Source organism: Bombyx mori, chromosome 11 (assembly GCF_030269925.1).
Source record: "Bombyx mori chromosome 11, ASM3026992v2".
Classification (NCBI taxonomy): domain Eukaryota; kingdom Metazoa; phylum Arthropoda; class Insecta; order Lepidoptera; family Bombycidae; genus Bombyx; species Bombyx mori.
The window spans coordinates 11,104,343-11,129,579 of NC_085117.1; the positions used below are offsets into that span (position 1 = coordinate 11,104,343).

The following is a 25,237-nucleotide window of genomic DNA, read 5'->3' on the forward strand; positions in this document are numbered from 1 at the left end:
TTTGCCGGCTATTATATCTTGAATTGTACGGTAGATCAGTCGAATTAATAACAGCGATCAATATTTCAATTGTAACTAACCGAATATATTATTACGTACGAGAGTGTTCACTTTTGTGTTTTTGTACGGGGCCACGGATTATTTATAGCCATTGAAAATAATGAATTCACGGACCACACCGGTAGTTTTCAATAATAAAAAATTAAGGTAATTGTAAAGATAGTGGTGGAGTTAACGACGCATTAAATTTTACAAATTACACAGTTCAGTCGGAAATGGCGGAAAAAATAAATAAATAAAAATTTGTTAAAGCATGTTTGGTTAGAGTAAAAGAGCACCACTGCTTAGATGACTACACTCGCATTATCTACAATACAATCTTCCATAAATATTTTTATTGCTTTGATGGGTGGTCGAGCTCGCAGCCCACCTGGTGCTAAGCGGTTACTGGAGTCCATAGACATCTACAACGTAAATGCGCCACCCACCCTGAGATATAAGTTCTAAGGTCTCAAGTATAGTTACCACGGCTGCCCCACCCTTCAAACCGAAACAAAACGCGAATTTTAATTTAATTTGACAGAATTGGAATTAAATTCGAATTCTGTCAAATTTTTGAGGCAAAGGCTTATGTATAATTAAACTAACTCAATTAGATACAAGTCTGTGCTTTCTTATTCTTACATATCTATAAACTAGTTCCGATTTGTACTCTAATTTATTACAGTCAAACATTAAAAAATCCTGATGAGAACGATAACTCGATCTGTATGTACATGAAACACATAAAATCTATTCATTATGCTCATAATCATTATATTCGGATATTCTTCTTTACACTTACGAACATCCGAATCCACCTGACAAAGTTTGGTCAATGGAAACTTACAATTTTACTTTTTATTATACTTTTATTACAACAAAGTTTTGTAAATGGAAACTTACAAGATTGCAAGATTGTACGTTTCCATTGACCAAACTTTGTCAGGTGGATTCGGATGTTCGTGAGTGTAAAAAATACAAAATAATAAATACAATAATTGCGTTTCTTGCGGCCGCCTGCCTCAATTTTAAATACCCGCATTTAAATCGCGTAACTTTGTTTAAATATATTAATATACAAAATCTTATCAGTCATCTTGAGCTTTCTTAATTTGGTCGGTCCACCGCATTGGTGGCCTCCCGCGCGGTCTTGTACCATCAACGCTTCCCTGTACAACGAGGCGTTATATGGACCGGCCATCTCGTCGCGAAACGTGTCCGAAGAAATTCACCATTCGAGACTGTATTATACCAAATAGACGCTGCTTGATGCCGAGTTCCTGAAGTATCGAGATATTTGTACGAAAGTCGGTCCACGAAACTCCAAGCATTCCCAGCACCACATTTCCAGAGCGTCTATTTTCTTCCTTTCCACATCTCGCATTTATTAGACTTTATTAGACAATAAAAAAAAACTAATACGAAAAATCAACAACCACAAAAAAGTAAGCTCCAATATTAATAATAACTATGGTTTAATCCAAAATTTAAATCCATTGTATTAACAAACAAGCTTGAATAATATACAAATAACGGTAACAAATCCACATCGAGACATTTAACGATGAATATTATTTGCAACAAGCATGAAACTATCTCTAAACCATAAACAATCGTGCGTTCGTGAGAGGCCGAGAGCGTTGTCTTCGGGTACACTTGGCGTCGCGTCGTCCGTAAATTATTTATGGTCCCGAGTCCGCTGCAAGGCAAGGTCCATAGAGTATTCTAATACATCGTATAACAAGATCATTGTTTATAGAAAATTATAGAAATGAGACAAGATAATATTGTTGTATTATTTTGAGCTTTTAAATGTAAAAATGAAAATGAAGTCGTCGTGGCCTAACGGATAAGACGTCCGGTGCATTCGTGTTGAGCGATGCACCGGTGTTCGAATCTCAGGCGGGTACCAATTTTGCTAATGAAATACGCACTCAACAAATGTTCACGATTGATTTCCACGATGAAGGAATAATATCGTGGAATAAAAATGAAACCCGCAAAATTATAATTTGCGTAATTACTGCTGTTAGGACCTCTTGTGAGTTCGCGCGGGTGGGTTACGTTGTGGATGTCTATGGGCTCCAGTAACCACTTAACACCAGGTGAGCTGTGAGCTCATCCACCCATCTTAGCAATAAAAAGGGAAAACATCCGTCCGTAATTTGAATTACATTCAGTTTAGTGAGGCCTCTTAAACATTCGGAAGTGTACAAATCAATTACTTCAAAGAGAGACGTATGCAATCATTATTTATACTTTCATAACTTCCGTAGTCCCTAAATATTGTCGTCACCAACAAGACGCTATCTTTGGGCAGCAATTTTAAATCTTTTATTAGCAAAGATCAAGACGAGATTTGTTCTTTTAGTGCTACAGCTAGAGTGCATAACTTTGCTATTCAATAGATATCACGTAGCAAATGCCACTATGATATAAAAGACCGTCTTAGGTACAATTGAACTGATTGGAATTATTATAACCAAAGCTAATTACTAAAAGACATGTCCTAAAATAATTGACTCAACAGATTAATATAACTGTGGTGCAAAAGCACTGTGTTAATTTTAAAACTTGAGCTTGAATTGAGGTTTTCGAAATCACTGCTATCTTTAAAATTATAAGGCATATATCGTCTAAATATAGTCAAGATAATATGATAAGTTGAAGATGCTAATGAACCAGCGATTATAACGTTTTAAGCTTTCAGTTCACTGAAAGTAGTTTGTAAATAATGTGCAGTGTGTACACGAGTGCTCGCATCGGCGAGTTCATTTAAGCTTTGTGTGCTTTCATTAGCTAATAAAAATAAAAATGCCAGATCCAATCGCCTTCGATGATTCCACTTCACATATTTTATGAGAATATGTTCTTTTTCTGCCATAAATTCTTAATAGGTATAGAAATTTTTCATCAACTAAATTTGCTTGAACTTAGGATATTTCCCACAAAATGAATTGACATTGAACATAGTCAAATAATCAAGGAAGCCTTTTTTCCTTCTTACCATTAGATTTGTAACAAAAACACGTTAGTACATTATACTAACGATATTTTAATGGACCTTAGAAAAATAATAATTGAGAAAGATAAACGTCGAGAGGTCAGGTAACCAGGAAAATTACATAATTTTTTAACTCGACACGTAATTGAAGTTTGAACATCTTCATATTTCTATTTATCGAAAACAATAAGTGTAACTCAGTTAATTTTCTTTTGTTATATCGTTTTCTTTTTGCTGTTGTTTGCTTAAAGGCTTTTTACACTTGGCTGAATTTAGTCGACTGAATTCAGTCGCTACTAAATTCAGTGAAGTGTAATAGCATCAAGTAAGTTAGTCTACTGAGTTCAGTAGCAAGGATGGTTTCTGACTGACTGAATCATTTAGAAGCCTAATTAAAAACGCATTTAGGAAGGTGTAATCGCATTTAGTTACTTAATGGTTTCAGTCGTCCCATAGCTCTCCGTGCGTAAGGGCGTTGTAGTTTGTTTTTTGCTTCCGAATAAAAAGTATTAATTTCTGTCGCCTTTATATAATGTGCCAGACATTTATAAATAGCCCGACATGTTTCAGGGATAGTTTTTGTCATCAGGCGTTGGGATATTGAAGAACTAAATTTTAAATCTTGATACGAATTTCCTGTTGCAAGAAATCTTAATGTTACAACGGGTATGGGATGGTAGTACGTACACGTATAAGCTTACAATACCACCACCAGCTCGATGTTCATTTTGACGACGACATTCATTCAACATTTGTGTGAATTATTACAATAATTTTAATATTTACAACCAATTGCTACCCGCGGTTTTGCCCGTGTGCAAGGAAAGTGGCAGTGTATTTTCCTGGGGAAATGTGATATTTTTATTTTTGTATAATAAGTAGTCTATGCTACTCTGCAGACATAATAAATAGTATGAAATAAATAAATAAATAAAAATGTCAATCTCTTTGTTTCGACGTGAATGAACGACATTCGCATTTATAACATTAAAACAGAGCATGGACACTCATGTCTTGAAGTACCTAACATACATATTTTGAAGTCGTCGTGGCCTAAGGGATAAGACGTCCGGTGCATTCGTGTTGAGTGATGCACCGATGTTCGAATCCCAGGCGGGTACCAATTTTTTTAATGAATTACGTACTCAACACATGTTCACGATTGACTTCCACGGTGAAGGAAAAACATCGTGTAATAAAAATCAAACTCGCAAAATTATAATTTGCGTAATTACTGGTGGTAGGACCTCTTGCCTCTGCCTATTTCTGCCGTGAAGTAATAATGCGTTTCGGTTTGAAAGGTGGGGCAGCCGCTGTAACTATACTTGAGACCTTATATCTCAAACTGGGTGGCGCATTTACGTTGTAGATGTCTATGGGCTTCAGTAACCAGTTAACACCAGGTGGGCTCGTCTATCCATCTAAGAAGTAAAAAATATATCCCTCGTGTATTCTTTTCACATTTTTGTTCATATTATCAGCTGTTGTCCTATAGACATTCTTAGATTAAAATGTATTATAAAGCACGAGAGTCTGGAACACTTCCCGGTTCGTTTGGGTTAACGTTAAACGATACACGGTCACGACTAACGAGGTACATTACACAAACTCGTAGACTTCGTGGAAATGTTGTGAGAACCATGAACGAGTCTTAAGTAAACATTAGTGCTGTGAACATTATTTTTAATAATAATAAATGACATTTAAATACTAATATTAAACTACTAGCCGTATTCGCCCGCTTCGCTGCGCATTTAAAATTAACATTATTATTTATTGTCATTATTATTAGGGAGTCCAACACTCATATAAATATTACCCTATCCATTAAGTACATGTATTTTCTACATGGATACCAAGTTTCAAGTCAATCGGATGCATGGTTCAGTAGTTATAACGGGACCTCCGTAAAAATCACTGTAGATTTATATATTAGTATAGATTATAAGTTAATTATTATTACAAGTATTAATTATTATATTATAAGTAATAACTCTTCGCAAGTCGTAGGCATAATTAAAACAAATTTTACGATTTGGTCTTGTCTAACACTTAAGATCGTCTAATGGTGAAGATCATATTCCAAGTCAAACTAACTCACACCCCTCAAAATACGTAATTGAGTGACGTAAATGTGAAAAGATGGTATATTTTACGGGGACACATCAAAGGGAAAACAAAATTGTTTGTTTTTATATAATTCGGAGCATAAAAGTATACAGTTTTATAAAATATACACAAAATATAATCTAACATTTAAAGAGCACAAAAGAAAAATCATATCATTCGATACAACAAGCTCGAGTTAGAAAAATCAAACAAATATAGTTTTCAATTGGAAAAAACTTCCGACACATACAATATTTTTTTTTTTTTAAAACCCCAACCATATTGGGAAATGGGATATTGATCTATAAACTTTTAATTTCTGATAACACGTACAAGAACTACTATTGGATTAAATGAGTCTTGAAATAAATGACAACGCAAGAAATGAAGGTGCAATTTTAAAAAAAATCGAAAAGAACGAAAAGGAAAGTAAATTATGAAATGTTAAATCATCATATTATTTACAAATTTAACAGCTTTCTCTATTTAACCATGAACCAAGATTTACGAAGCGTCTCTCGAAGATAATCATGTGAACAGAATTACCCAGTTAAACTCTGGGATAGAGTGAGTACTGTTATTGATTCATAAAAGAATTACGTAAGAAGCATTCACTGTCAAAAAACATTAACTGTCCCCTTCACACTCATAACCTAGACCGCGCGAGGGAGAGATGGGCAGACCTTTCATGAGTGCATGCGACAGTGCGACGTCACGCCGCGCGTTTATCACAAACACTACACAAGCGCAACGTGTGAACGCGAGCTACATAGTAGGCGTAGTGGGGGTGTCAGGTTATTTTCGTTACGGAATATCTTGATTCAGTCGCCGCGCTCAAGGCCCGCGATAGAAGCTATACAATAGTTTAAAAAACAAGATTAAACCGTAAAAATTGCTTAAATTATGACATTGTCTCAATTCAATAGAAGTTATCATAAACCACCATTTCAATTTCTTCCTTAAAGATTCAAAAAACTTAGGTTATTATATGATATAAATATCAACATAGCTTATTATTTAATAACGGTCAATGTTTACGTTTGTCGGTTATTACGTCAAAGCCATATTCAATCAATTTTCACGAGCACTGCTACTTGATAGTGTGCATTATGTTTTAATACCCGTTATAAAACCTCAACCGTGAAACCTATAATTTCCGTCACCGCAATCCTATTTTTTTCACTTAATAATTGTTATTATTACGGAGATTCTTCTTTAATGTTCTGTGCACGGTTGCCATTTTGTAAAGTAAATATAATAGTACATTTTTGTTTCTATACGTAACTGGTTCTGTAATTATTTCAGAATCGAAATACAGCCTGTACACATTGTATAGGTTTGTGAACTGATACAGAAATTTAAAGTTTGTACCTATCAACATTTTTCTGATGAAACTTTTAGAATGAAGTTAAATAAAATGACATAATTAAAGAATAGACACAAAATAGAAAAAATAGACACTAAATAAACACATTAAATAATCTGTACATCAAGTACAGAATCGTTTATAATCTAATTCCACAGTTCCCTACATACAATAACAAAAACCTCGACAGATTAAGACATCTGTCTGTCTTAGGATTGGTGATTTAGAATCAGAGCGAGCGACATTTAATGCAATACTGTTTAAGTACAAAACTCAAAATAAATCTCTTATTAAATCTCTCAAAAAAAATTTTTTTTTCAAATACATTTCACGGAGGACAAATTTCAAGGTTAGCTTGAATCTAAGTTCTGTGTTTCACAAAAACTTTTGACATTGGTAGGTACATCAATTTTGATATATTAGTTTTTTTAAAGGTTTTCTTTGATTTAAATTTAGCAATCTTAATTAAATTAAATGTTGAATTCAATGTGCAACGTTCTGAAAAATCGCTTAAGCAATTAGTGTAAGGTCAAAATGCTTTAAGCGATTTCTAAAGCATTGTTCCGTGCTAGCATCGCGAAAACAATGGAATCGAATAGAAAATAAACCTCATTTGAATAAATTCTAGTTGAGGCCATTTAGGATCAAGACAAACATCGACCGCCGTAGCTGAAGTAATTGATCAGTAAAATATCTAAATAAGATTACATTTAGTATATTTTGCTCGGTTTTCGCAAGCCGTAGAAACAATTAAACAACTTTTACAGTTTGATCTTGTTTGTTTTATTTTCACTATATTATTCTTGACGTTTCGATTACTTTACAGTTTTCGTGGTCACTCTACTGTTATTGGTCGACATTTTAAGAATTACGTCCATTTTGACGCAAGCTAAACTTTTTTGATGAAATAGACAACAAATAACAGATAAATTCATTTGCTGCGTGTTTTATATTCATTCATAACGAAAGTATTATATTTTACTAATTTAATATATTGGTGTACGATTATGTATTGAAGAATGTAAATATATAAAAAATATGGTAAAGAAAATAAGTAAATTTGATTACTTTTCGCGGTATTCTTGAAAGTAAAATGGTTTATTAAAAAGAAACTTCATTGTTACTTTATATTTGAACCAAACTAGCGGGACAGTAATCGTGACGTAATAATAAGCATTTTAATCGATTTAATTAAAATTTACTTCATTAAGTGTAAAAATTGTTCAATTATAGTTTAACTGTGTTTCTCGGGGAGCATAAAAAATAAGAAAGGAAATTGGAATGGTTTTAAAAGTTTAATTGGTTTTTGTAATCATTTTACTGCCGCATAATTATAGTATGGTATATTACCATCATTGAGTTAACTTGTATCGGGAAGGTGAAGCAACGCATTAATTCGTGTAAAAGATAATTGGTGAGAATAACAAGCCAATATAGTTAGTAGTAATAAGCCAACACTATAAAGAAAAACTTGAATATAAAACCTTAAATTCGTATGATATTTTTAACATGATAATAGGCCAAAGTAATAATAATACTATAGAATTCCAAAGAACAATTCGATCTTCTTCTTTTTTTTGCCACGTAGCATCCATGCGTCCCTTATTTAAAAGTTTGAGAACTGTTTTACAATGCATTTGAGATTTCGACTATATAGTTATCTCATGACAGTAGCTTTAAGGTTGTCATATTTTTGAGCCAATCTCATAATCACGGGATAAGCACAGGATCTTTGTTCTATTTATAAATTTTAATCATGTAATAATTTGGTTTATCGCCTAAGATAAAACTTTTTTATACTTTCGCAAATTGTGTGCTAGTGTTTCAACTTAAAAAAAACTAGGATTCGAAAAATTTATTTAAAAAAAAAGCAGAATATTGAGAATTGCTTATTTACATTATCGTTTCGTTCTGTTCACCTTATAGAACTGTACTGCTGCACCTGACCTAAGCTTCAATTAGCTATATATATAAAAATGAATTGCTGTTCGTTAGTCTCGCTAAAACTCGAGAACGGCACGACCGATTTGGCTAATTTTGGTCTTGAATTATTTGTTAGAAGAAGAGAAGAAGGTTTAAAAGATTAGATAAATATGAAAATGCTCGGAATTAAATAAAAATAACAATTTTGTTTTTTCTTTGATGTGTCCCCCGTCGCGTCGACGACGATTGAGGCACTACGAAGTCTGCCGGGTCTGCTAGTTAGCTACTAAATATCGAGTGAACAATTCTCTTTTAGTGTGAGTTGAAGCAGTAATTTATTCAAACCATTCAGAGATTTCGTGGACCCGTAAAACGGTATCCAAACTTTACTGGGCTCGTTTGAATTATCCGATATATCAAGATAATGTGGACGATTAAGTTTCTTGATATTTTTTTTGTTACTTAATTAGATGCAAATCAAAATGCACGTGAACATAAGTTAAAAAGTGGAAAATAGGATTTATTATTAGTAGAGAATTCCCGATACTAAATATGTATGTACATTAAGTAAGACAAAAAATCCAACAAAAATACAAAAGTACTATTGACGGTTTTATCGCTAAAATCAATATTTCTTCTCATTGAAAATATATTTTTAGACCCGCACGGCTAGATAGAACCGTCCTCCCCAATTATGCCTAAGCAGGCATGTTTTCCAGTTAGATCCTACAGACATTCAATATTCACATTGTGATGTTTATGGACTCCAATAACCACTCAACAGCAAGTGAGCTTGTCGAAATGGTGCAATATTAAAGCTTAAAAGCAATAGACTCGATCAGCAAAACAAAAACGAGTGTGAAGAAGAAACTAAAGAAACTCTGTGGTCGTCGTGGCCTAACGGATAAGACGTCCGGTGCATTCGTGTTGAAGCGATGCACCGGTGTTCGAATCCCGCAGGCGGGTACCAATTTTTCTAACGAAATACGTACTCGACAAATGTTCACACGATTGACTTCCACGGTGAAGGAATAACATCGTGCAATAAAAATGAAACCCGCAAAATTATAATTTGCGTAATTACTGGTGGTAGGACCTCTTGTGAGTCCGCACGGGTAGGTACCACCGCCCCGCCTATTTCTGCCGTGAAGCAGTAATGCGTTTCGGTTTGAAGGGTGGGGCAGCCGTTGTGACTATACTGAGACCTTAGAACTATATCTCAAGGTGTGTGGCGCATTTACGTTGTAGATGTCTATGGGCTCCAGTAACCACTTAACATCAGGTGGGCTGTGAGCTCGTCCACACAGCTAAGCAATAAAAAATATATATATATATAAATTGCGGTGCAACAAAATTTACGACTTTGAATAAATCACAAAGCCATTATCGATTTATGGATTTTTCTATTTCCTCTCAACATCATCGATTGCTTGTTTTTTTATTATTATTATTAACATTATATACTAGTGAAATCAGGTCATGCTAGGCTGATTGAAAAGAAAAACATCGATCTCTTGATATTAGTCCCGCGATGCCTTTCAATAGAAACCTTCATTGAATTATCAACAACAACGGTACCAAATTTCATCACTATCGCATGAATTCGAATGCCGTAGAATATAGACAAACATACAGATACACAAACATGTACTTTTATTTAAATAGATTTAAAAATTATATCAGTAGCTAAAAGTGCCTAAAACTGAAAAGGGGATAATACACTAAAAATACAATTTACTATACTATTTTCAGGCATATTTCGCGAAACACCATCTTGATGTCAGATTCTGATGAGAACATTGTTGCAGTATCGTTTGTTTTTTTTATTATACTAGTGGACCCGGCGAACTTTGTTCCACCACACGGTTTGTTTCAAACACATCAACCGATCAACTTCAAAATTCTACTATAATTAACCATAGAATATATTACGTTTAGCTGTCAGTTGCGTTTTGTTATTCCATATCAGTTGCGTTTTGTTATACCACGTTTTATGTCACGTCCCATGGGAACATGATAAAAAGTATCCTATGTCCTTCTCCTGGTTCTAAGCTACCTCCTCGCCCATTTTCAGCCAAATCAGTTCAGCCGTTTTTGAGTTATAAATAGTCTAACTAACACGACTTTCTTTTATATATATAGATTACATGATAACCTGTAGTGTAAAAATCAAATCATTACGTTCATCAACATTTTAATTCCGTAGCAACGTTCACGGCAACGTGTAATTAATAGTTAAGCGATGTTATCGTAAACAGTAAATCGAACAGCGCGTTGATTGCTCAAAGTTATTTAAAAAAATTAAAACTTAGCCACGGGAGGAACATAATCATTAATATGAAACTCGGATTCGTCATTAAATCGTGTTTTATGGAGCTGTTTAAAAAATACTAGAATCATTATGGAATAAAAAATGTATTGGCTCAAACATTACTTAATTCAATATTAAAAGTATTTAAAAAAAAAGTAAATAAATCTATTATTCTTTTTCATGTCAGCATTATTTGATTATAATTTTATTCTTTATTGATTAGACGGGTGGACGAGCTCACAGCCCACCTGGTGTTAAGTGGTTACTGGAGCCCATGGACATCTACGACGCAAATGCGCCACCCATCTTGAGATATAAGTTCTAAAGTCTCAGTATAGTTAGCGGCTGCCGCACCCTTTAAGCCGGAACGCCATTACTGCTTCACGGCCGAAATAGGCGGGGTGGTGCTACCTACCCGTACGGACTCACAAGAGGTCCTACCACCAATATTTGTCCTTCTAATTTTTTTATATTTCGTGTGACTAGGTAATAAAAGTACCCTGATTGAGTTATACGCATCTACGAGTATAATGTTCGTGTACCTACTGATTTAGTTATGAAGACATACCACAATTCATGTTCGTCGTAGGAAAATAGTCATAAATTTATTTAGAAGTCTATAGTCGCTTTATAGCTCCCCACAGATTACAGTTTGAAACCATCCTATTTGCACACCTCGCGGCGTATTTATCTAATCAAGGCAATCTGGAGCATTCAATAAGGAAGTGGTGAGAGAATGATGAAAACCTTGGCGTGCTTGCTGTATTTGCGGTCTACTGACGTGGGAATTGCCGAAATTCAGCTAACGGTTCGTGGTCTGATCTCCTCGATTATTTGTGACTTAATTAAGGATTTTAATGGCAATAATCAAATTTCGTATCTCGCGACAGGTACGCGTGCAGTTTAATGACTTTACGCAGTTAAGAGCCATTTAATTTAGGAATTTCATAGCCGTTTTCGGTAATGAAACTACAGTTGTAATGAGTTCTTGAAAAAAACTGTTTTTCGGTTAAACCACGCTTATTTACGTAACGAAACTGTATACTGCAAACTGCAAATCTTTTGGTAATTAAGTGTAATTAAATATCATGGATGCTTTTTTTTTCTACTTTAACACCTGCGATCAGTCGCCAAGACTATAATCAGGTGAGTTGCGAGAGGTTATGGTTTGGAAGGACAGAGCCAATGCTCCGTCTCGCCTTAGTAGGGTAGCACGTCGGCTCTCTTGAGTCTTCTAATTGGATTTGGCTGCAATAGTAAGCTGGATAACGGGTTTGGGTTAGCTTTCAAGCGGTTCTTATAGCTGGCTGAGTATCGTTTAACTTCATCCAAGATGGTTGGGGTATCATGGAATTTGATTGAGTTTTATTAAAGTTATGAATGGAAAAATGTTTTCTAAACAATTTATTACACGTTTGCATTGATTTTAGTTGACTTAAAAAAAAGGTTTTCAGTTTAAGGTCGTCGTGGCCTAAGAGAATAAGACGCCAGAGCATTAGTACTGAGCGATGCGCCTGTATCCGTGTTCGAATCCCGCAGTCAGGTAGGTACCAATTTTTCTAATGAAATACATACTTAACAAATGTTTCACGAATGACTTCCATGATTGAAGGAATTAGCATCGTATTATAAGAACTCTTAAAAACTATTAATATATTAGGTAATATTCATGCAGTGTGATTAGTGGTAGTGGTACTCTTGTGCGCTCACATGGGTAAGTATCACTACCTATTTCTGCCATAAAGCAGTAATGCATTTCAGTTTGAGGGTTGGCGATAGAAAACTTTATTTTTTAATTAATTATTTAATCTGAAAACTCTTTTTGGGTGAAGTGATTTTGTTGATTCTTTTTTTAAAGCTTGCTTGCTTGCTTCTCACCCTGTTTCATTTAAATTATATCAAGACCTCACCCTAAATGTGTTTGTTATCTGAGAACTTTTTTTAGGTGAAGTGATTCTTTTTTAAAAAGCTTGCTTGCTTGCTTCTTACCCTGTTTCATTTAAATTATATCAAGACCTCACCCTAAATGTGCTAATTATCTGAAAACTTTTTTAGGTGAAGTGATTCTTTTTTATAAAGCTTGCTTACTTGCTTCTTACCCTGTTTCATTTAAATTATATCAAGACCTCACCCTAAATGTGTTAGTTATCTGAAAACTTTTTTTAGGTGAAGTGATTCTTTTTTATAAAGCTTGCTTGCTTGCTTCTTACCCTGTTTCATTTAAATTATATCAAAACCTCACCCTTAATTTATTAATAATCCTTAATAATGCGTACTTAATTGAATTCGACTTTGACTTGTCAAGTTAAGTTAAAAACCTTTAAGAATACACGTTTTGCTACGGAATTAATTTTATTATTTAATATTAAATTTTTTATATGAAATAAATATTAAGTTTAGTTTATAAAGTGTTGTGTAAGTAATCGAATGACTGATTTAAATGGAACGATTAAAGAGTCCGATCGATTAGTTTTTTTTAAACCGCATCTCATCAGGGCTAAACACAATAAAACGTAGCCAGTCGGTGAACGGTATCGAAGTGAATCACGACGACGCGATTGTCATAAAACATTTTCGTGGTAAGTGAAAGTTCGGTACGATTCCCGTGATGGTGACCGGCTTGGCAGGTGCACGCCATACACAATAGAGATGCATCGTGCATACTCGTAATGAAAAACGTCACGCTAGTCTCGGGATGTCATTTTCTAATAACATACATTCTTTTTTTTTTCTTTTTTTTCCCTACCTATACTGGTAGCCTTGAGAAGCTATTTCAGCTTCTCCTTGACGTGTAGGTGAGCTCACGGGGCTCAAACTGAAGTGTTGCACTGGCCCTAGCAAGGACAGTGCTTCGCAGAATCTACCACCGGATCGGAAACGCGACCCACTCAGAGCATCCGGCGAGAAACTCAGCGGGTTTTGTCTATGGGTTAATTTACTCGTCGAACCCTTCGTCACAAGCGACGGGTTCAGCGAGGACAGTGACCGGTGCTTGAGGTACCTAAAAGCACCGTTAATGAATCGGGAGGATCCGTAATGACGTGTTTAGGGCGACATACATTCCGTTGCGCGCAACATTTATACACCGGACGACCTGATTTCAAATCTGCTTGTTTTAATCCTATTTACAATTTAGATACGTGCTATAAGCTCAGCTTGAGATGAATTAAAATGTAAATTATGCGTTCGTTGAAAGTTGCAATCAAATTACAATTTCAACAACATTCTTCGCCGCTCACTTGCATCTAGCAACATTATTGAATCTGTGAGCAACAAATGAACAAAGCTAAAGTTAAGTTCCGTTTGTAACATATTGCTAATTAAATAATCGTGACTTCTCTAGCTAAAAAAGACATGACACAGACATTCAACAGTTAAACCGGTAAAATATTACAAGGCAAATCTCCGTTTGTCACAAGAAGACAATATGAATTATGGTCACGTCATAACCACAGTTACACTTTTTTTTTTTAATACAATTTCTTTCTTATTTGTTAGTGTGAAAACAAAACCAAAAGCTAAAGTTGAGCTTCGAGCAACTCAGTTATGTCGGGATTGTCTCTCAACGGTCCGAATAGCTTAATAAGATAATTAACACGCTTTCTATTGTTTTGTTGAACAAGAATTCGCCAGTATAATATCTAAAGATCAACTTTCAATTATACATTATTATTCGTCATTGACTAAATTTTCCATTAAGTTTTCATACAATCAGAGCAAGAATTAGACTGTAACTATTATTCTATGTCACTATTGTTTAATAAAGTTTTAAATGAATGAATCGTTGTCAATATTTAATTTTAAAAAAAAAACAGCGTCGATATACATCTACTAAGTTAAATGACAACTAAAATTATGGTGCGTTAGAGAAAGAAAACGTTAGTTTTGAAATACAACGTAATAAACATGATGAAATGCTTCAACACCTTAAACTATAATGTTTAATTTCACGCGCTGTCAACACCGTTGTAGAAGAATTTGTTTTTGTTTTAAAAGAACAAATTATAACAGCATTTCTTTATCTGATAGGGCCCCGAAATCCTTTTAAAAGATCTTTAATGTGAATTAACAATTTGCTTGAATATGTATAACAAAGATCTTATTTTGCTTAGTAGAAACAGTATTGTCATTAATATATTTAAGTTTTTTTTTAAAACAAGGCTATTTTTAATGCGTAGATTCCGTCATTCTTCTAGCGGTAGTTTTTTTTCGCTTCAATGGTTGCCTTAAAATGCTGGCTTATAAGGTCACGTGTGTTTTTTTCTCGACTTTCATTTAAATTAATCCATTTAAATACGGTGTTAGATTCTTTAAAAAAAAGATACTTATATATAGTTCTCATTAATATTTACAAACTTTCAACGTATATCGTCCGAAACGAAAGCGATCTACATACGTAAATAATATTGTATATAATTATTATAAATTTCACAAGTTTTTAAAATAATAAGAGTCGGAAATCCTCAATTTCTATGGGAATTAAATTTTGATTTTGCTTCATATCAGTTTTGAGTCCCGTTCCTTTTTATTTTAATCTAAATTTCAAAGCTATGACTATTATTCCCTTAGTTTCTTATTCCAAAGAGTCGCTTCCTGTCTGGTCGTCTTTTTCCAGTATTATCACCTTGAAATGAAAGTTGTCGTAGAAAGATCTAGAAAGTTGTCGTACTTCGGTCACACCATAAAGGAAGGCCAAGTAAATTAATTCAAGGAAAAAAACGTATACTACATCGAGGGTATATAGGTATATAATTTTTTTTGGAAGAAATACTGGTGGCCCGAAGGCTATTCCAGTTTCACCAGGACAGGTGGGCGAGCAGAGGCGCAGCCAAGAGTGGTTCGCGAATGAATCTACTACCGGATCGGAATCGCGACCCGCTGAGAAAATCTGGCGAGAGATTCAGCGGGCTGATGTATGGGTTTAAGTTTAAGTTGCATGTCGAACTCTCTGCCGAGTACAACGAGTACGGTTACCGGGGTCCCTAAGCCTGCTCCTAGTGTTAGAGCTCAAGGCCTCTAGTGCTGAGGTTAATAGATTTGATGGAACGATAAGGACGTATCTAACTTGTCGACGGTGACTGGCTCCTGCGTGAGCAGGAATTGGAGAGTAGTCAGCGGCAGCAATGATAAGGCGATTATCTTGAGGCATAGCCTTATCGAAATACCGTATCGACGCTAACTTCAGGTGTGTTCGGATTGATTCAAGGCCCAGATCATCGTGTCTCATATTTTAACAAGAACAATTACATTCGAATTCCGAAGGTGGAACAGATGTAGTAAAGATAAGGATCTAACCGATAATTTAGTTAGAGTCGTCTGTAGAGTCATCTGTCAGTCTGGACAAATCTTGCTGTCCATGACCTATTGAGGTAAAAGAGCTTGAAGTTACAGATGGGAAGCTAGAAGGTCTATTCTCAATAGCCGACGACTCAAGTCAAAGGATATCATTAAGTTTTGTTCCACTAATTATATAATATAACTAGCGACCCGCCCTCGCTTCGCCTCGGAAACTGTAATTTATTATTGATTTCTCCACTATTTATGGATGTTATTATACATATAAACCTTCCTCTTCAATCACTCTATCTATTAAAAAAAACCGCATCAAAATCCGTTGCGTAGTTTTAAAGATTTAAGCATACATAGGGACAGATATAGGGACATAGAAAGCGACTTTGTTTTATACTATGTAGTGATAATAGTGCTATTACGGCGCATGATGGATATCCAACTAGTTTTATTTGTAAAGTAAATAATTTGGTAAGCTCCTTTTGTTTGAAAGGCTCACAGAATTCTTATTAGTTTTATGACAAGTCATTGATTAGTCCGTGGCTGTAACACAATAAAACTCTAGGATATCGGATCACGAAACATAAAATCAAATTTATCGAACAAATAAACCGCGAATCGAATAAACGAACGTATATCTCAATTTACGGCATAATTTATAAAATGTGCGCACGAAAACGTCATAAAACATAAATATTAAAAGAACTTGCGTGCATTGCATTAATGATATGAATTCTTTATGGGATTAATTTATATTTCAGATCGATTAGTCCAACCATATAATAGATATTTTTATGAATCAAAAAAGATTGTGTTTTTTTATCATTCTAGATAGCCATGTTTTTTTTACGATTTTTAGAGATTTTCGGATTCCGGATTAAATCATCAAATAAAATCATTTAACAATATTTTTTGGAACAGATAGACCACCTACTTCCTACATATGTGTATACATGTTCTTTATGTTAGATAAGTAGATAAAATGACGTTTCTTGTGGTATTAAGCGGCCCAAAGATGTGAATCTTACTTAACTTACACTCCAAGCAGAAACACATGATTGGGAACAGAAATAGGTGGGTTCATCGCTGCGAACTCCTAACGCCTCTACCAGTAAGTACTACTTGCCTCGTCAAAAAATTAGAGTTTAAAATTTTCCAATGCAAGTTACGTAGAATAGGGTGAATTTTTAGACGAGAGGAGAAGGTCAGACACTAGACATACAGGCAAGATGGTGCCCACTCCTGAGGGATCTTCTCAAATATCCTTTAAAGAAGGATTTATCGTAGCGCTTAACAAATAATGTAGCTTACTTCTATCCTAAACCTCATTTCGAAAACCGGAGGGTACGTAGCAAAAATACACATATAAAAGCACCGTGGACGAACGCAGTAGTTCTAGGTACTATAGATCAATTTTGCTTCAGTAACGGGCGTTACCATGGTAAAAATAACTCTATGCTAATACTTACGATCAGTAAGGTGGTTGAAAGCAGTGACGTCATCGTTTAGTCGGCCCTGGATCCTTCGAAGCTTAGTGCTCAGGTCTCGTGTGTGAAGGAACAGGAACAATGTGCACGATACCGCAACTAGAGCTACCAGCTCGCTTGTTCTGCAATTATAAAACAAAAATATTATATTATTATATTAAAAATATGGTGTGAAGACGTAAATTTAAATAAAATGGGATCAAAGATATATATCTATAATTTAGACGAATAAATAAGCTCACGGCCGACCTAGCGCTAACTCATCACAATGTAAATCACTATAAACAGTAGGTATCACTATAGACATCACATTGTAAACACCGCTATCTACCTTGAGACGTGAAGTCTAAATCTCAATTGTATACTTGCTAATTCACACTACAAAGTGGAACGGCTTTTGACATAACCAGGCAAGGTCCGCAGTTCCATGAAACAAGATGAATAAAAAATTAGATATAAAAAAAATGTTTTTAAGAAAATAATTTGAAAGGCTAAAAATTGCAGTGAGACAACCCCTGGTGGAAGACAAAGTCCCACTCAAGAGATTAAGAATTAAAAAGGAATGCATAAAAATATAAGCGTCTCGTTTTCAAAACAAAATACTTATCACAGGTATAGTATACCGAAATTAATAAAAGGTAATTTTAGCTTAACGAACTTTTTTAATGCTTGTGTTTTAATTTCAACGGGCATTTAATGAGCTCTTTAGATCTATATACTATTTATTAATTAAACTTTAGGACAATCCGCATATAAAGAACTTTTGAAGATTTAATAACTCATCACGAATATGATCATGAATATCACTTTATTGTCTTAGTAGGCACGGCGCATCTAATCGTAAATGGTCACTATATAGTTGTCATCACTGTACAATATCTACTTAACCGAATAATCAATACCTAAATCGCATAAAACACCAACAAACTCCTAAGTTTCGTTCATTTGCAAATAATAGAATAATCGAAGAAGAAAGTGTTCGTTGATCAATAATATTTTTCAATTACAATATCCATTTACGCGTAGTTTACGTTTGTCTGTGTATTTGGGAAGTTAATTCAAAAGTCAAGTGAAACGAATCCTTTCGCCGCGATCATTGGAGCTTTCTCTGTTTGGATCTCATATGTTCAAGCATTTAACAATCTCTCGATTTCAAATTTTCCCTTTTGTATTATTGAAACAGGTTGACGACTTACCAGATAATAATAATTTAGTATCTGGATCAATTTTTCCTTTATATTATTTGTCTATTTGTCTTGCATTTTTTTTATTGCCTGCTCACGGCCCGCTTAATGGACGGAAACTACGTTAATGCTACCACATATATCGAAACGTTTTTTTCCTACCTATTCTGGGACCCTAGAGGGTTATGCCAGTGTAACCGGGCGAGTTCTCGAGACATGAATTTTGAGTCTCAAATTTATAGTACGATACCTACCCCTGCCCTTCAAACTGAAACGCATTACTGCTTTATGGCAGAAATAGGCGGGGTGGTGGTACCTACTCGCGTTGGCTCACAAGACAACCTACCATCAGTAATTATGCATCAGTATTAAGTTATATTTTTTGTGGGTTTGTTGCTTATAATACGATGTTATTGCTTCTACGTGGAAGTCATTCGTGAAAATTTGTTAACGTAATCTATTAAAAAAATTGGTACCTGTGGAATTCGAACACCGCTACAGTCGCATCGCTCTGTACAAAAGCACCGGCGTCTTATTCTGTTAGGCTACAACGACTTCAAAGGTCATAGATGTTTAAGTCAACTCAATTTTGTGACTAATGTATGTATAATATGGATCTAATTTGTAGATCCACATTCTTTATTTCAGTAATAAAAGCATCGCGTCTATTGAAATAGCGGCCTTGAATAGGTTGAAGTTTCACTAAAAAATTAAGTAACATACATTTTTATGAGAGCAGTCATAAAGTCATGTCCGTATTTTTTTTTTTAATCTGTATTTTTATAGTGGAAACGTACCGAGTGACGAAAGTAAAACTAAATTCGAGACAGTGAATGAGTTTCTTGAAATAAAATAGAAAGTGTTTAAACGTGATTCTAAGAACAAATTGCCATTAAATACCTTTAACTCCCGTGGTTCCGCTTAGCATACATAGGGACGGCTTTATATTCCGCGGAGGCTCTTTTATGAATGACTTAACGGATGTCTTTTGTTTTTAGACTAAGCCTTTGTAGGACATCGCGCTGTAAGTGCCAGAAAATACCTCAAATCGTTATAAAAACATGTTTATATAGTATTTGTAACTGTACGAAATAAATTTCGACAAATAACTTAGATATTTATCGTCGTATTTAAAAGATATTGAGTCAAAAAATTTGAGGCTTTGAGTGAAATCCTTAACATTCTATTATTCAAAAATATTTTCACCTTCTACGTAAATGAAGTCGCGGGTAAAATTTAGCGTTATTCCAAATTAACTATTCCACGCGGACAAAGTCGCGAACAAAAGATAGTAATAGAATAAAATTGATTCACAATGACTCTGTAATCTAGTTACACTTTTTAACAATGCATTATAGTAATTGTTCAGAGAAACCTCATTCTGAGCTCAAGCCCCTTTATTCAACCGTAAAACGAAATTGACATTGAAAGCGCTCGATATAAACCAATATCCAATGAAAAAAACATTCACCTCGTTTCGAAGTGGGTCAAAATAAAATAAATCGTGTATATCTCGAGAGAGAGAAAGAACTTTTACGTATAATCTTTTTTACTTTTTTGGAAATTTATAAAAAGAAAGTAAGCAGGTACTTCAAAGTTTAAGCCCCAAAACGCGATATATCTTCTCTATCTATCTCAACAACAACAATTTGGATTCCAAAATACTAAACGAAAAAGTAAAATTGTTAAATGAATAGTAGTAACATTTTTGCTTTGGTTTTAGCGCAATTTCGTTTTCAAGAGCCTGGATGAGAGAAGCCGAGAATCGTGCTCAGTGGCGTGCAATTGAAGAGGCCTATGTCCAGCAGTGGGCTGGTATAAGCTGTTGATGTAATGATGTTTTACTTGTGGTGGACAGAATTAAAACTACTTTTACGACTTAATTTTAAAGATTTTAATAAAAAAAACGCGAGAACAAGCTCACAGCCCATCTAGTGTTAAGTACTTAAGGGTATGAGTTGATGTCACAACTTTTTTTTTATCCCCTACCTATGTTGATAGCCTTTAGAGGCTATTTCAGCGTAACCTAACTAGTAGGCGAGCTTACGGGCCCAAACCTGACGACGTTGCTAACACGAACCCTAAGCAAGAGCCGTGCTTCGCAGTATCTGTCACCGGATCGGAAACGCGGCCCATTGAGAAGATCCGGCGAGAAACTCAGTGGGCAATATGGATCTCGCCACCAACCATACGGGTCGCCACCAACCATAAGTTAAAGCGTGTAACGGCTATCCCGCCCTGCAAATTGACAGCAAAACTTAAAATAATTAGCATTCTGAAGTATTGTTAGCGGCAGAAATAATCAGCATTGTTTCACGTGAAGACTAAAAATACGCTCTGCCAACATTAATCGCGATAATTTATTAATTTAGGAATTTTTAATTCCACAACATTTTAATTTAAAATAACTATGAAACTCAATACAAAACTGCAGTAGCACGGTAGTTGTTAGCGTAGAAATGCGTAGAAAGCCTTGATGAATATGAAGCGAGCTTAATCCGATACTGGCCCTAGTCGACATTGGAAAGTTGGGTGCAGCCCGTTCCGTTAGTCTAAGACACTGCACTTTCCTTACGATGCACCATAAGATAACTCATCATTTGTTTATCATTAAATATTACGCCTGAATGATTATCTTCGCAGATATATCGTTTAGTTTGTTTAGTTTAATTGTATTTTTTGACTTGTTTTTTCCTTTATTGTTATTTATTTTTATTTATTTAAAAAAAAACCCCGCTTAGTTTGTTTCGCCGGTTCTTCTAGGACTGTGCTTTTTTTGGAACCGGTGGTAGAGTTAATATTGTTATTTATATTAAAATATAATTGTGACATACTGACATCTAAGTTGAAATAAATGATTTTGAATTTGAATTTGAATTTGAATTTTGCTTACTAACAAAGCCATAACGTAATATGTAACTTAATTTCAAACAGTTTTTAATTTATTTCACTCAGGACTTAACGATCACTTTTAAAATTGATTTTAATTTAGTACGCATTCACATATAATACTTTACACAATGTACATTCACAAATAAAGTCGTCCATAAATAAGTATATTTGTTAAAGATTCTATAATTGGTATCTGATTCTCAATTGTCATTCCATTAAATCGGAACACATTGCTGCTTCGCGTTAGTAATAATCTGGATTGTGGCGAATACCTAGACGCCTTACAGGTTTTTTTTTATTTTTTATTGCTTAGATGGGTGGACGAGCTCACAGCCCACCTGATGTTAAGTGGTTACTGAATCCCATAGACATCTACAACGTAAATGCGCCACCCACCTTGAGATATAAGTTCTAAGGTCTCAGTATATAAGTAGTTACAACGGCTGCCCCGCCCTTCAAACCGAAACGTATTACTGCTTCACGGCAGAAATAGGCAAGGCGGTGGTACCTACACGTCCGGACTCACAAGAGGTCCTACCACCAGTAAAACTAAAGTATGCTTTTGAAAGAAAAAGGACACAAATAGCCTGCTGAATTTCTTTCATTGGTTCTTCGCGTGAGTTCGGTAATCTTTAAGAACCGGCGGTAGAGAAAACATGTTTTGAAAATTGAGATCGTTTGCGCTGTTTTCACTTAAAAAATAACAACTTTTTAAATATACATATGGCTTATCATAAAATTTTGTAAATACTGCTCAAAATATTACAATGAGAAAGGGGGTCACCGACTGTTGCTTCTGTAATGCAAAGTCTCGAGTCGAGCGTCAAATACGGTCTACGTATTATTATTTCTGTCTTAATAATTAATTTAATTAGTGACGTAACTTATTTTCATTTACGAGTATCAAAGGTTAAAAAGGCATTTGTTAGGAATAAGAAGAAAAAACACAAAAATAAAACGCGAGTAATTTAAAATGACAGTACTTATAATTATAAATATAATTAATTAAAGATTTACAACTTTCGGCAAAGGCTACAATCACTTTTTTGTTCATTTCTTTAATCGTATGCTGCATGGCTTCAAAATCGTGGACTTTTTTAATAAAGAAAAACGTCACCTATTCAGTAAGGATAAAAAATTGTCGTTCTCCGAGCCGTAAGCTATCTCTTTACAAAGAAATAACAAACCGTTTCTCTGTTTGGCTGCTTCGAATTTCTCATTTTTAATTTCATAATATTAGTATTTTTCGTCTATTGAATATCAAATTGAACGGAATAACTACGAATGTTCAGTTCGGATTTAATTTTGTTTTTCGTGACGAAGCGATCGAGGCCCGCGGCGAGTACATTTTTGCTACCAATTTTTTGTTAATTAAAATAGGTGTTAACTACATTTAGGTTATAACTACATCACACTACGTAGTGCCCGGGCACATGTTAATTATTATTTTGAGTTGGGAGATAGTTAGTTGTTATGATTGACAGCATATTAAAGTTAACATATATTATGATAAGTACATCTCGTTCGCAATCTTTGAACATTCTTATTAATTTTTTATTTGTTAATAAATTATCATCTTTTGTAGTTATGTTAGACTTGTAACACAACAAATAGTTGATTGTTTCCATCGGTGGAATAAGTATATTAAAAGCGTTTTTTTTTAAGGAATTTTATGGTAACTAAGACCTTTAAGTCATGTCTTGTCATGTATTCATTTATTTTCTTATTTTTAAGAAATAAGATATAATGGAATGAAATGATATGTAGATGATTAATTTGAGACATTAATCAACTGGGATGAAATAAATGAAGTGAGATGATATGGGATGAAATATAATCTCAGTAAAATTTGGTGGATCCCGAGAAGTTACGTCCAGCGGCTTTGTTTTATTTTCACACATTTGGGCACTTTCACAGATATTAAACAGTTAAAAAACCCCTGTTATTACACATTTAAACCTGAAGAAACAGCAATTAGACAAAATAAAACAAATCACACAACTTCACTCCATGCGTTCCCGCCAAAAAGTTTCAATAAAAGCGTTAATGATGTATAGACACAGAGTAAGGTACCTATTTCACTTTTAAGACAACAAAAAGTGTTCCAAATACGAAACTAATTTCCGATATCTATTCATTCAAACCAGACAGATGTACATTTCGGAGCCATTGAGCAGTATTAAACACAGTTCCAATGATAAAATTGTTACTAACGTTTGTAATTTCAAGCTTTACAAGGTCAATGGCACAAAATAACAGTAGTTATTGCATTTATTACACTCATAGGAATATCAATTATTAAGTTGCGTGCGAGAATTGACGCATTCGTGGCAGGAGAAAACGTGAACCATCACGATTCAGATACATATAGATTCTATAATCGATTCAGATAAATGTATATTCCACAATCGATTCTTCGGTTAAAACATTCCCGTTTGTCTTGACCTACATCAATGTAATGTAGACTAGGGTAAACCAGTTTAAATTTCCGAATTTAACTAGTTATTTCTAATACAATAGAGTACAATTTTGATGAGTGTTGCTAGGCAGGTGTTGTACTGTAAAAACAGAGACTTGGAAGTCATGTCTCAAAACGGGTCGCGGTATTTACGTTGTTGTCTATGAGCTCTGATAAACATTTAACACCAGAGGCGCTATTAGCTCCTTTACACAACTAAGCAATAAAAACATTAATGAATTGAAGCCTTCAAATAATTTTTTTTCGCTTAACTATCCACATTTCAATGGAATTGGTGAGGTAAAACGTTTATATTTAATATTTCACCAAATCAACTTTCATTCAAACTTTCTTTTTAGATTTTATCTTACGATACGTATCCGATAATAATAATAAAAAAATACATGTGTACAATTCACACGTGGTAGAAGTGAAACCTTCCAAAATTAAAATACAATTATCCTAAACGTCTTAAGTATATGTAAAATTTTGTCATTAGTAAATAATTGTAAGGTAGCGCCCTCTTGAATTGATATTTTAATTTCACGTATAATCCTAAATTAAAATTCACTACAAGAGCTTTCATACACACGTTAGTATTAAAAAAATCTCACAGATGGCGCTGTATTAAATAGTATGTATATTTCTGTCTCATTCTTTGCTGGCTTCATCCTACACATTTTTGTAATTGTGTCTCTTACCTGTCGTTTTTTTCCGTTGCATCCGGTTTGAAATCACAACGATTCTAAAGAAGTTTTCACTTCAATAAAAATTCCGTAAAAGCTCTATAATTTTTTTAATTGATACCACCAATGAACTGGTGGTAGGACCTCTTGTGAGTCCGCGCGGGTAGGTACCACCACCCTGCCTATTTCTGCCGTGAAGCAGTAATGCGTTTCGGTTTGAAGGGTAGGGCAGCCGTTGTAACTATACTTGAGACCTTAGAGCTTATATCTCATAGTGGGTGGCGCATTTACATTGTAGATGTCTATGGGCTCCAGTAACCACTTAACACCAGGTGGGCTGTGAGCTCGTCCACCCATCTAAGCAATAAAAAATAAAAAAAGAACTATATAACATTTATGTGCAATACTATTTACCGAGGCCATTGCCGGTCGAGCTCTGTGTGATTAAAAATACGCTTCGATAACCTTAAAGTTTTCGTGGTCACG

General features: G+C 34.5%; 1 protein-coding gene and 1 long non-coding RNA gene across 5 annotated transcripts in view; one reads left to right on the plus strand and one right to left on the minus strand.

Annotated features, from left to right (window-relative positions):
• LOC101745735 (heparan sulfate 2-O-sulfotransferase pipe) overlaps window positions 1-25,237 on the minus strand; it is an 84,291-nt gene that overhangs the window by 30,488 nt on the left and 28,566 nt on the right. For both annotated transcript variants that reach the window (XM_004931477.4, XM_062671132.1), the window contains one exon: window positions 17,514-17,653. In XM_004931477.4, the coding sequence (XP_004931534.1) occupies window positions 17,514-17,653 (140 nt within the window). The remainder of the gene's footprint in view (window positions 1-17,513; window positions 17,654-25,237) is intronic.
• LOC134199694 (uncharacterized) overlaps window positions 1-25,237 on the plus strand; it is a 50,386-nt gene that overhangs the window by 9,503 nt on the left and 15,646 nt on the right. For 2 of the 3 annotated variants that reach the window (XR_009974297.1, XR_009974295.1), the window contains one exon: window positions 11,400-11,576. The exons of the other annotated variant lie outside the window; for it this stretch is intronic. This is a non-coding gene — a long non-coding RNA (uncharacterized LOC134199694). Of the gene's footprint in view, window positions 1-11,399; window positions 11,577-25,237 lie in introns of those variants that run through there. 3 annotated transcript variants of the gene reach the window in all.